Below are 12643 nucleotides of genomic sequence, written 5' to 3'. Positions count from 1 at the left end.
CTATGCTTCCTTGCTGATATTTTGGTCACTTTTGAATGCTGGCGGTGCTTTCACACTAGTGGTAGCATGGGATGGAGTCTACAACCCACACAAGTGGCTCAGGTAGTGCAGCTCATCCAGGATGGACCATCAATGCGAGCTGTGGCAAGAAGGTTTGCTGTGTCTGTCAGCGTAGTGTCTAGAGCATGGAGGCACTACCAGGAGACAGGCCAGTACACAGGAAATGTGGAGGAGGCCGTAGGAGGGCAACAACCCAGCAGCAGGACCGCTACCTCCGCCTTTGTGCAAGGAGGAGCAGGAGGAGCACTGCCAGAGCCCTGCAAAATGACCTCCAGCAGGCCACAAATGTGCATGTCTGCTCAAACGGTCAGAAACAGACTCCATGAGCGTGGTATAAGGGCCCGACGTCCACAGGTGGGGGTTGTGCTTACAGCCCAACATTGTGCAGGACGTTTGGCATTTGCCAGAGAACACCAAGATTGGCAAATTCGCCACTGGCGCCGTGTGCTCTTCACAGATGAAAGCAGGGTCACGCTGAGCACATGTGACAGACGAGACAGAGTCTGGAGATGCCGTGGAGAACGTTCTGCTGCCTGCAACATCCTCCAGCATGACCGGTTTGGTGGTGGGTCAGTCATGGTGTGGGGTGGCATTTCTTAGGGGGCCGCACAGCCCTCCATGTGCTCGCCAGAGGTAGCCTGACTACCATTAGGTACCGAGATGAGATCCTCAGACCCCTTGCGAGACCATATGCTGGTGCGGTTGGCCCTGGGTTCCTCCTAATGCAAGACAATGCTAGACCTCATGTGGCTGGAGTGTGTCAGCAGTTCCTGCAAGAGGAAAGCATTGATGCTATGGACTGGCCAGCCCGTTCCCCAGACCTGAATCCAATTGAGCACATCTGGGACATCATGTCTCGCTCCATCCACCAACGCCACGTTGCACCACAGACTGTCCAGGAGTTGGCGGATGCTTTGGTCCAGGTCTGGGAGGAGATCCCTCAGGAAGCCATCCGCCACCTCATCAGGAGCATGCCCAGGCGTTGTAGGGAGGTCATACAGGCACGTGGAGGCCACACACACTACTGAGTCTCATTTAGAATTGTTTTAAGGACATTACATCAAAGTTGGATCAGCCTGTAGTGTGGTTTTCCACTTTAATTTTGAGTGTGACTCCAAATCCAGACTTTTACCTGTCTCCTGGTATTTTCCAACTCAGCGAAAAGCCATTGTGTGACTGAAAAAGGTTAAGTTCAAAGCTAAGCATGGTATGTGAAAACAATTGTCCAACAAATACTTTTCACTGGTCCCTATTGGAGCCACTTTATTTACGATGCATTTACAGGGCAATCGGTCCCACCGCTCCTCTCTGGCTGGCTGTAAAACAAAGTTACTTTCAGTTGAAAACAAAAAGGGCACATGGAAGCGGCTGGAACTTTTTACCAATGCTAAGGAGATTTTATCTTATAAAGCACAAAGAAGACACTCCATTTTGTATTTTAAAGCATATTCCAGGGAAGAGTATAGTGTAATATTTACACTTTCATTATGGTTCTTAGAAGTTTAACTGCTGCAATTGTCCTTCTTTCTCTCATTTGGACCTCATTCAAGAAAGCAACATCCCGTTTTTATGTAAAAATAAGGAGACAAAATGGACTATAAAGTGAGTTGTCAAAAAGACGGATTATCATACATGACCAATAACCTGATAAAAATAGCAGGTGTATAAGGCAGGTCTGGTCGGTGAATATTTGTTATGCCACATCATTAGCATGGTCAGAACACTAGGTTGACTTTCCTCATCCATGATTAAAGTTGCTCACAGCTTTTTTATTCAAGAGCCTGTTTATCATTTCAGTGAGCAACCTGATTGTACACATTCAACTACCCTATCTGGTCAGAATATAAAACCTATATACCCCTGCCCCTTCTGGTCAGAATAATAAACCTAAATACCCCTGCTTTTTTTGGTCAGAATATAAAACCTATATACCGCTGCCCCTTCTGGTCAGAATAATAAACCTATATACCCCTGCTTCTTTTGGTCAGAATAATAAACCTATATACCCCTGCTTCTTTTGGTCAGAATATAAAACCTATATACCCCTGCCCATTCTGGTCAGAATATGAAACCTAAAAACCCCTGCTGCAGTCAAATCTTTGATCAGATGGCGAACTAGAGGAGCACATTTTTTTCTAAAATAATTAATCTTTATAGTAAACACAGATAAATAGTTGTGTAAATAAGAACATAAAAAAAGGTTTTACAATATATCTAAGTGATACATTTCTAAGGTATCTTACTGTAGCATTTTTACAGATGGATGCTATTTATCAAGTAGAAAATGGAGCATGATCTAGCTCAGCATTCTATGAACATAAACATGACAACTCTGGATCAGCATCCTGTGAACATAAACATGACAACTCTGGATCAGCATTCTATGAACGTAAACATAATTTGGATCAGCATTCTAAACTCAGCAAAAAAAGGAAACGTCCTCTCACTGTCAACTGCTTTTATTTTCAGCAAACTTAACATGTGTAAATATTTGTATGAACATAACAAGATTCAACAACTGAGACATAAAGTGAACAAGTTCCAAAGACATGTGACTAACAGAAATGGAATAATGTTTCCCTGAACAAAGGGAGGGGGGGGGGGGGTCAAAAGTAACAGTCAGTATCTGGTGTGGCCACCAGCTGCATTAAGTGCTGCAGTGCATCTCCTCCTCATGGACTGCATCAGATTTGCCAGTTCTTGCTGTGAGTTGTTACACCATTCTAGCACCAAGGCACCTGAAAGTTCCCGGACATTTCTGGAGGGAATGGCCCTAGCCCTCACCCTCCGATGCAACAGGTCCCAGACGTGCTCAATGGGATTGAGATCCGGGCTCTTCAGTGGCCATGGCAGAACACTGACATTCCTGTCTTGCAGGAAATCACGCACAGAACGAGCAGTATGGCTGGTGGCATTGTCATACTGGAGGGTCATGTCAGGATGAGCCTGCAGGAAGGGTACCACATGAGGGAAGAGGATGTCTTCCCTGTTACGCACAGCATTGAAATTGCCTGCAATGACAACAAGCTCAGTCCAATGATGCTGTGACACACCGCCCCAGACCATGATGGACCCTTCACCTCCAAATCGATCCCGCTCCAGAGTACAGGCCTCGGTGTAACGCTCATTCCTTCAACGATAAACGCGAATCTGACCATCAGCCCTGGTGAGACACAACCGTGACTCGTCAGTGAAGAGTACTTTTTTGCCAGTCCTGTCTGGTCCAGCGACAGTGGGTTTGTGCCCATAGGCAATGTTGTTGCCGGTGATGTCTGGTGAGGACCTGCCTTACAACAGGTCTACAAGCCCTCAGTCCAGCCTCTCTCAGCCTATTGCGGACAGTCTGAGCACAGATGGAGGGATTGTGCGTTCCTGGTGTAACTGGAGCAGTTGTTGTTGCCATCCTGTACCTGTCCCGCAGTTGTGATGTTCAGATGTACCGATCCTGTGCAGGTGTTGTTACATGTGGTCTGCAACTGCGAGGACGATCAGCTGTCCGTCCTGTCTCCCTGTAGCGCTGTCTTAGGCGTCTCACAGTACGGACATCGCAATTTATTTCCTTGGCCACATCTGCAGTCCTCATGCCTCCTTGCAGCATGCCTAAGGCACGTTCATGCAGACGAGCAGGGACCCTGGGCATCTTTCTTTTGGTGTTTTTCAGAGTCAGTAGAAAGGCCTCTTTAGTGTCCTATGTTTTCATACCTGTGACCTTAATTGCCTACCGTCTGTAAGCTGTTAGTGTCTTAACGACTGTTCCACAGGTGCATGTTAATTAATTGTTTATGGTTCATTGAACTATGGGAACTAAGTATGGGAAACAGTGTTTAAACCCTTTACAATGAAGATCTGTGAAGTTAATTGGATTTTTAAGAATTATCTTTGAAAAACAGGGTCCTGAAAAAGGGACATTTCCTTTTTTGCTGAGTTTATGAACATAAACATGACAACTCTGGATCAGCATTCTATGAACATTAATATAGCAACTCTGGATGCTTGGCTCTGTTGTGCTTCTACAGTGGTACAGTATAATGCATTTGCCTCATGCACCCCAACTCTGGAATGGGGTGTCCCTCCATCTGGACAGCTGCAGGTCAATGTGTTATTCAGTGTAGTTTTCAGCTGTCCACTTCTTACTCAATGCTTCAAAGAGTGATTATGAAGACAGTCGTACAGTACATATGGTAATGATGTTTGTTTTTCCTGCTGTCATATTGTAAGTCGCTCTGGATAAGAGCGTCTGCTAAATGACTTAAATGTAAATGTTTCTAACCATTTGTCGAGCTGGTTTTAGGACCAAATTAGTCAGATGAGTACGAAGTGCAAGTTGGTTGTAGGCTACCACCTAGCCTTACTAAATGACATTGACTAAGGTTTTTAAAAAGTTGGAAAACACTGACCAGGTTATTTTCCAGGGGTGGAAGTTTTCCATAAGGTTCTTTCTTTCTAAAAATAAATTGCCATCAAGATGAGGGTAGTAATTTGTGATTACTGGTTGTGCCTTTGTCAGTTAGTGAGGTCCCTCAGGGAGACAGTTGCATCAGGCCAAGAATTCTCAGTTTGCAGTAAGACTACATACAGAACTTAGGGTGAAACATTGCATGCATTTATGTCAAAGAGAAATCACTCTAATATTCAATGTTGGATGTTTTGCGTGACATGTTATATAGGTGGATAATCACACAATATGCTATTATTTCATACATTATTTATTTTTGAAAAATATTTAGTTGATTTTCTTAATGGGCAACAGTGATAAAACAATTCCAATAGCTTCTGTACAATGCTTCTTAAATACATTTTTGTTGGAAAACAAAGTCACATTGACCTGAACTGCCTTATATACATTAGACATAAATTATATCAAAATGAAATCTACAAATGCACAAACAAATGGAACACATAACAATTAAATTAAAAGAATACATCTTTGAAATAAAACAGTACGTTTACAAATTTAAAGGCAGTATTTTCCCATCTTAAAACAAATTCAGAAGACTGCCTCAAAGGCTTTACAAATACACTGCAGTCTGTGCATACTAATTATACACAGTAATTAACTCAAATGTGTATGTTTAAATACATATTAAAAAGCAACCCTTCATAGTGCAATGAGGTACAACTGGCAGTGCAACAAATCCATATTACGCACGTTCCTGGGAAACAAGTTGTGAAAGCACGGACCAGTGTGGTCCAACATCCTTTATCTGCAGCCACTGTGCTTACTTCAGTTGAGAACCAGCTCATTCTGAATATCACTGTCAATGTCTTAGTCTCACAGCAGCAGTTACACGAAGGGAAACCTTTCCCCTGGGTTTGAGCAGCATTCACCAGAGTAAAACCTCCAGTAGAGAAGACGAGCTCCAGCTCAGCTGTGGTGTTACACCTGGGGAAGACAAGAGGCAAATATGCTTTAGTTTCAGAGTATTTGGCTATTCGCAAACCAGTGAAAACTAAATATGTAAACTGCAAAGAGATATCAGCAGTGAAAAAGGGAAATCAACTCACCTCAGTTGCAATGATACATTCATCTTTCTCGTCTGATATGACATAGACTGACTGGTACTTTGTGTCATTGCACATCGATGCTTCGTTGCATGTCGACTCCTCTGGAAGTTTCTTTTCTGAGGCGTCACTGAGAGCACAAGAAAAATAAATACATTAACATCAACATTCACTCGTCAGACAAGCATGACTACTCCCATATGTGGCACATCATTTATATCTAAATGTGTAGATATTCACCTCAAACGTTTTCTGTGTTTCTCTTCAAACTCACTGTCAGAACAAAAAGATTCAGAACTATTGGATTCACTCTTTTCTTGGTCCTCTTTCAACACATCTTCTGGCTTCAGCTCATGCACCAGATTATAATCCGTTGACGAGCATCGGGACTTGTGGCCATTCTGCTCTCCTCCAGCATTGTCCGGGTGAAAGTCCACTTTCTTATTGGTGTTCTTGACCCCCGTCGTGCCGATCACGCTGACAGATAGGTCCTTGTCAGGTCGTTGACAGTTGTTGGCCAGGTTGTTCATGGTCTCACTCTCACTGTGGGTGTCTCCCTGCTGACTCCCCTGCTGCACCTTGACCCGGATGTAAACCACCAGCACGGCACAGGCCACCAGCAGCAGCAGCGCCAGGATAATCCCAGCACACACTGCGGTCCAGGGGAATGTGCCTTGGTCCTCTTCATCAGAGTATCTCTTACCAGCTCCTTCCACCCCGGGTTGGCCCTGGGGGTGCTCCGGCAGGAGGAACTGGCAGTTATGGCCGCCGTAGCCTGGCACACAGGCGCACACATAGCGATTATACCTCTCGTGGCAGGTGGCTCCGTTGTGGCAGGGATTGTGCTCACATTTTCTGATGGTCGAGCTGCAGTTCTTCCCGGTGTATCCAGGTGGGCAGGTGCAGGTGTAATCGTTCATGCCATCCAAGCATGTGCCACCGTTCTGGCAGGGGAAGTTGGTGCACTCATCAATGTTGTCCTCGCAGTTGGCTCCGGAGAAGCCCTCAGGGCACTGGCACATGTAGGAGTTCACAAGGTCCATACACTGGGCACCTGGAGACATTAAAAAGACATGTTAAACCATCTGTTCCAGTATTCATTCATGTCCTCAGACTTTCAATATAAAGGTTAAACTGGTAAACACAGAACTGGAGAACTTTGTTTCAGCTTACCGTTGGAGCATGGGTTGGAGGTGCAGTGGTCGATCTTCTTCTCACAGTTGAATCCGGCATAGCCGAGAGGACACTGGCAGTAGTATCCTCCCTCTGGGTTGTCAGCACAGCGTCCGCCGTTAAAGCAAGGCCCATCGGCACAGGTCATGGCACTGAGTTCACAGCTGTTGCCATAGAAGCCTGGGGGGCAGGCACATGTGTATGTGTTTTCTAAATCCTGTCAGAGGCGAGACAAAGCACTTGCTAAGCAAAAGGTACAACTCATTAATGACTGGTTATTAATTTGTTATGCTACATCCACCATGAGGAATGCCTGCCAGCTCTAGCATAACAGCACCACACACTATGTGACACTATATCACTGAGAAATAATTTCTAATGTAACTAATGAGGGGCAGCTCAGAAAAAAAATACTTACAGTGCAGCTTCCCCCATTTTGGCAGGGGTTGTCGGAACATTCATTAACCTCAATCTCACAGCTGGCCCCAGTGAAGCCGGGTTTACAGGAGCAGGTGTAGCTACCCTGGCCAGTATTGGTACAAGTGGCTCCATTCATGCAGGGCTTGTGGTGTGTGCAGTAGTTGAGATCTGAAACAGACAATGGCACATGTGGATTAGTCTTCTGAGAGTTAATGTACAGTGATATCCAGGATGTTTTTATGACTTGTTTTAAGGCCAAGATGTGCCCTCTTCTCTGAACCTGATTGGTATGGTGGCTTAGAGAACATAGTGGGGATACTGTATGTCATCTCAACACCAGCACAGTCTGGATCTGGTGGAGAAGGACAGATGAGCACTAGTCAGTTGCATATGGGAGAAAGAGAACTCACCTTGGTTGCAGAAGAGGCCACCCCACCCCTCCAGGCAGCTACACTGCCACGGCTGCTGGCAGGTGCCATGAAGACATCCTGGATAGCGGATGCAGTCATCACAGTAACGCCCACTGAAGCCAACTCTACACCTGTAACCACACACAATGCTCATGGTTAGATATCTGGCATATATGAAACTATACCAAACGGTGATCCTGTTGACTGGTGTTTAACCCAGAGAGAAGATGGACAAATCACTGGGACTTACTTGCATTCACCAGGCTTGTCACAGAACCCGTGCTCCTCGCCACAACCAGGAAGACAGATTGCTGCAATGAGAGACCATCACAAGTGAATCACGGGAATCTAACTCATTGGAACATGTGTTTATACCAGCAGAGCTTATTTTTAGATGGGCCCTTTCAGTAAACACTGGTTCATTAATTTCAGTGAGTTGGTGGCCCCATTAGCCGTTACCTAGAAAATATGCCCCGCTTGTCACCAGGGGGATCAACATTCTGCTTAACACAGTTTTTGCCTATACAAAGGCTTATTTTTCAGCTAACTATGAGTCAGAAGGGTTAGGGTTAACCATAACTATGGGACAGAAGGGTTAGGGTTGACCAAAACTATGGGACACAAGGGTTAGGGTTAACCAAAACTATGGGACACAAGGGTTAGGGTTAACCAAAACTATGGGACAGAAGGGTTATGGTTAATATAACCGGGGATCAGTAGTCCCTTTTTTCTTTCTGCTTATACAGCCCCTTCCCTGTCCCTGAGTCTGTGCAGACACAATGTGGACAGCCGGTGTACGTGGCGCCAGTGCAGGACAGCCGGTGTACGTGGCGCCAGTGCAGGACAGCCGGTGTACGTGGCGCCAGTGCAGGACAGCCGGTGTACGTGGCCAGTGCAGGACAGCCGGTGTACGTGGCGCCAGTGCAGGACAGCCGGTGTACGTGGCGCCAGTGCAGGACAGCCGGTGTACGTGGCGCCAGTGCAGGACAGCCGGTGTACGTGGCGCCAGTGCAGGACAGCCGGTGTACGTGGCGCCAGTGCAGGACAGCCGGTGTACGTGGCGCCAGTGCAGGACAGCCGGTGTACGTGGCGCCAGTGCAGGACAGCCGGTGTACGTGGCGCCAGTGCAGGACAGCCGGTGTACGTGGCGCCAGTGCAGGACAGCCGGTGTACGTGGCGCCAGTGCAGGACAGCCGGTGTACGTGGCGCCAGTGCAGGACAGCCGGTGTACGTGGCGCCAGTGCAGGACAGCCGGTGTACGTGGCGCCAGTGCAGGACAGCCGGTGTACGTGGCGCCAGTGCAGGACAGCCGGTGTACGTGGCGCCAGTGCAGGACAGCCGGTGTACGTGGCGCCAGTGCAGGACAGCCGGTGTACGTGGCGCCAGTGCAGGACAGCCGGTGTACGTGGCGCCAGTGCAGGACAGCCGGTGTACGTGGCGCCAGTGCAGGACAGCCGGTGTACGTGGCGCCAGTGCAGGACAGCCGGTGTACGTGGCGCCAGTGCAGGACAGCCGGTGTACGTGGCGCCAGTGCAGGACAGCCGGTGTACGTGGCGCCAGTGCAGGACAGCTGGTGTACGTGGCGCCAGTGCAGGACAGCTGGTGTACGTGGTGCCAATGCGGGACAGCTGGTGTACGTGGTGCCAATGCAGGACAGCTGGTGTACGTTGTCTACTCTCACTCAGCAGCTGCCCACTTCCAACAATACCTCACAAAGCCAATCAACGACAAGTGCACTGCCAAGTAGCCAATACATTTAATCTATGGCTTGCGTGTGAATATTCTGCTAACTTCTCTTATTTAAATTTGCCGAAACAGTGCAACCCACATTTTTGACAAGTGAAAATATTTGGTAATAACGCACAATTTATTCTGACTAATGACTGCAAATTAACCACATTCATACTTTTGTAAAAGAAAAACAGAACAAAAGTTAGTATGGGCAAAGCAGAAGTAAGGAGGATGCAGCCTACTTACGTTCTGTGCAGTAGGTTCCCTTCCATCCTGAGTTGCAGATGATCTCGCCACGGTCCCCACAGGTGAAGTGACCGAAGGCATCATCTCGTGGACGGCAGAAAATAGAACAACCCTCCCCGTAGTAATGCTCATCACAAACAAATCGGTAGGAGTACTTCAGCTCTGTTCTTCCACTAGTCTGTAAATCAGAGGACCACTTATCACCCACTGTCAGATGCTTCTGAGTGGTGAAGCGACTGATCAGACCTTCAGGGTTATCTGAAAATTGTGAATACAGGAATTAGTACTTATATCCCTATAAATATTTACAATTAATTGTTTTGTTTGGTGACCTGTTGCCCTGTATCGAATTTACCTGTTGAAAGATCATCGTCAGAATCTGTGTGTAGGGCCTCAATGATGAGAGAGAATGTCCCCTGTTGAAAAAAAAGAAACAATTATAATAATGAACAACTGTGCCAACGGGTTAGAAGGTGCTTAGGCCCCACAGGGCTGTTAGGTCTGATAGAGGTGAGCCACCGTTAGGCTTCTGTTAGGCCTGATAGAGGTGAGCCACCGTTAGGCTTCTGTTAGGCCTGATAGAGGTGAGCCACCGTTAGGCCTGATAGAGGTGAGCCACCGTTAGGCTTCTGTTAGGCCTGATAGAGGTGAGCCACCGTTAGGCTTCTGTTAGGCCTGATAGAGGTGAGCCACCGTTAGGCTTCTGTTAGGCCTGATAGAGGTGAGCCACCGTTAGGCTTCTGTTAGGCCTGATAGAGGTGAGCCACCTTTAGGCTTCTGTTAGGCCTGATAGAGGTGAGCCACCTTTAGGCTTCTGTTAGGCCTGATAGAGGTGAGCCACCTTTAGGCTTCTGTTAGGCCTGATAGAGGTGAGCCACCTTTAGGCTTCTGTTAGGCCTGATAGAGGTGAGCCACCTTTAGGCTTCTGTTAGGCCTGATAGAGGTGAGCCACCTTTAGGCTTCTGTTAGGCCTGATAGAGGTGAGCCACCTTTAGGCTTCTGTTAGGCCTGATAGAGGTGAGCCACCTTTAGGCTTCTGTTAGGCCTGATAGAGGTGAGCCACCTTTAGGCTTCAAACTTAAATTCCACCACTTCCCCATTTACTTGAAGTTGCATGCAGAGATGCCAATTATACTCCCAACTATGAGGATGTGAAGTTTCCCACCCTGATAGCATTTGTTTAATGTGCCTTAGTCCACCTCCTGTCCTGGGATATGCTACATTTCACTATGGTCATTAATGACATTGTCAAAGCCCCATAAGTGGTGAACCTTGAGCATGCTGACCATGATTGTATAATTTGACAAAGCTGTGTTTAAATACTCACCGGCCACGTGAATCCAAAAGAAAACGGAATAGGGTTGGCGAATGCTTCTGCAGTTGTTTCAGGCACTTGGAAGGAGTTTGATCCGAGGACAGGAGTCATCGCACCACCATAGGTACAAGGGGGTTCCGGTGATACATTAACTTGATAATGCTTCAAGCAGATTCTAAAAAACGTTTTGCATTCACACTTCTGAATCACAGAGGCTCCTTTGCAGCAGTTTGTATTGCCTGTCACTCCTTTCTTGTTGAGAAACTCTTGCAACTTCAACTCGAAAACCCCTGAACAAAAACCCTGTAAAAACACAATTCAAATATGAAGGTTGTATTCTATAATGTTTTTGATATGTAGCCTACACATGACTAATGAATACACTTAAATTACAAATCAATTCAAAAGAGTCAAATTCGCAATACCTGGCATATCAAGACACAAATGATGACAGCTATCACAAGCGACTGGCGTCCCATTGTGCTGGGGATATTCAATAAATAGTCAAATGTCCACGAGACAGGGCAATTGATGTATAACCCAGCTCAGAAAATCATCGAGAAAGTTATTTTCCGTAATCAAATGTCCCACTTAAAAATCCGTACGGTCTACAGACGTCTTGAATGGAACTGTTTATCTCGATGCTTCTCAGTATGACTTCATGAACAAAGTTTACAATACAATGTAATCCTCAGCAGTGGTGCGGGTGACAAAAAAATCCCAACGAAAAAAAATGGGGAATGAACTCGAAATTCCGTGCCAAGGTGTTAATACCAATCCAGTTATTAGATATTGCAGTTCAGCACAGCTTCAGACTTGAGGGTGCAAATGAGACAACCCAGTTTTTAAGGCTGCTTGTGTTTTGTTTATTTCCCCTTAATTGACAATGATTTAAAAAATGTACTGATCCAAAACACTTCCCCAAGGCTTTCTCGGATCTTCGCCCTTTGTAACTATGCGTGTGTCTGACGTCCCCGCCAGCCTGCCGCCAGTTATATACAGACTGCGCTGCTACGGTAATGAGATGCAAATGAGCTAGTCTACTCCCCAATCTGTCTCGAGCTGTCACAAAGGGACACTTTTCAAAACCTCCCTCTCAAAATATCGCCAAATGGTCATTGAGCTGTAAAATGTACAACCCTTCCCCATGGCACAAAACAAAACATTTTCATTTAGATTCCAACCAAATGTTCACGTCAAGAATCATTTACATCTCTCTCTGATATAAACCTCAAATTACATCACATAACATATCCGCATTGTAAAACCCATGTAGGCTACGGAACGCTCCAAATAGGCCTACATCTTCCACGCTTACTCCAATGTAAAACTATTTTTCATTCTTTAGCTTTTCAACATCACCCTTTTCTCCTAAACGTAACTGTTTATTTCATTTTTTTTATTGTTAAAGTGTGCCCACATAAACTGTTTATTCACACAATAACAATTAATGTATTTAATCACAATATAAAACTAACGGTCAACATGAATTTACATTTAATCAAAATGGAAAATCAATAACTTAGAAATAGGTTTTCACATAGCTCTTGGAAAATCTTGCCAAAAACCAAAGGATATTATCTTGATATAATTCAAAAAGATGTACTTTTATTTGTTAAATTATGAGTTTTGACAACTTTACACATCAACAGGTCAAGTGGATGCTTTTTTCTTTTTTACAACTGTAAATATTGTTTTGACTTTAGGCATATATGTATAGATTTAACATTTTACATTCTTGTACGCTGAGCAGTAAAAACTGAGCTGGTGGGTCGTTCGCATGGCT

At 45.7% G+C, this 12643-nt stretch overlaps 1 protein-coding gene across 1 annotated transcript; it reads right to left on the bottom strand.

Moving 5' to 3' along the window:
* Window positions 1-4749: 4749 nt before the first annotated feature.
* Window positions 4750-11819, bottom strand: LOC124037324 (delta-like protein D). The gene is made up of 11 exons (XM_046352038.1): window positions 11283-11819; window positions 10870-11160; window positions 9898-9958; window positions 9543-9800; window positions 7816-7876; window positions 7566-7696; window positions 7154-7323; window positions 6736-6952; window positions 5803-6616; window positions 5566-5692; window positions 4750-5443 (listed from the first exon to the last, which is right to left on the bottom strand). Exons 1-11 carry the CDS (start codon window positions 11334-11336, stop codon window positions 5438-5440), a joined length of 2190 nt encoding a protein of 729 aa, XP_046207994.1. The 5' UTR covers window positions 11337-11819; the 3' UTR covers window positions 4750-5437.
* Between the last annotated feature and the right edge of the window lie 824 nt (window positions 11820-12643).

The sequence above is a fragment of the Oncorhynchus gorbuscha genome, linkage group LG06 (genome assembly GCF_021184085.1).
Source record: "Oncorhynchus gorbuscha isolate QuinsamMale2020 ecotype Even-year linkage group LG06, OgorEven_v1.0, whole genome shotgun sequence".
NCBI classification, from domain to species: Eukaryota; Metazoa; Chordata; class Actinopteri; order Salmoniformes; family Salmonidae; genus Oncorhynchus; species Oncorhynchus gorbuscha.
This window is presented reverse-complemented; position numbering and strand designations above follow the sequence as displayed.

Bases quoted from the DNA above. Each gene is read 5' to 3' on its own strand.
- LOC124037324 (XM_046352038.1), bottom strand. From the start codon at position 11,336: ATGGGACGCCAGTCGCTTGTGATAGCTGTCATCATTTGTGTCTTGATA. The intron at 7,697-7,815 runs GTAAGTCCCAGT...GTGTGGTTACAG, and splicing joins GACAAGCCTGGTGAATGCAA to GTGTAGAGTTGGCTTCAGTG. The intron at 6,953-7,153 runs GTAAGTATTTTT...CGCCTCTGACAG, and splicing joins AAAATGGGGGAAGCTGCACT to GATTTAGAAAACACATACAC.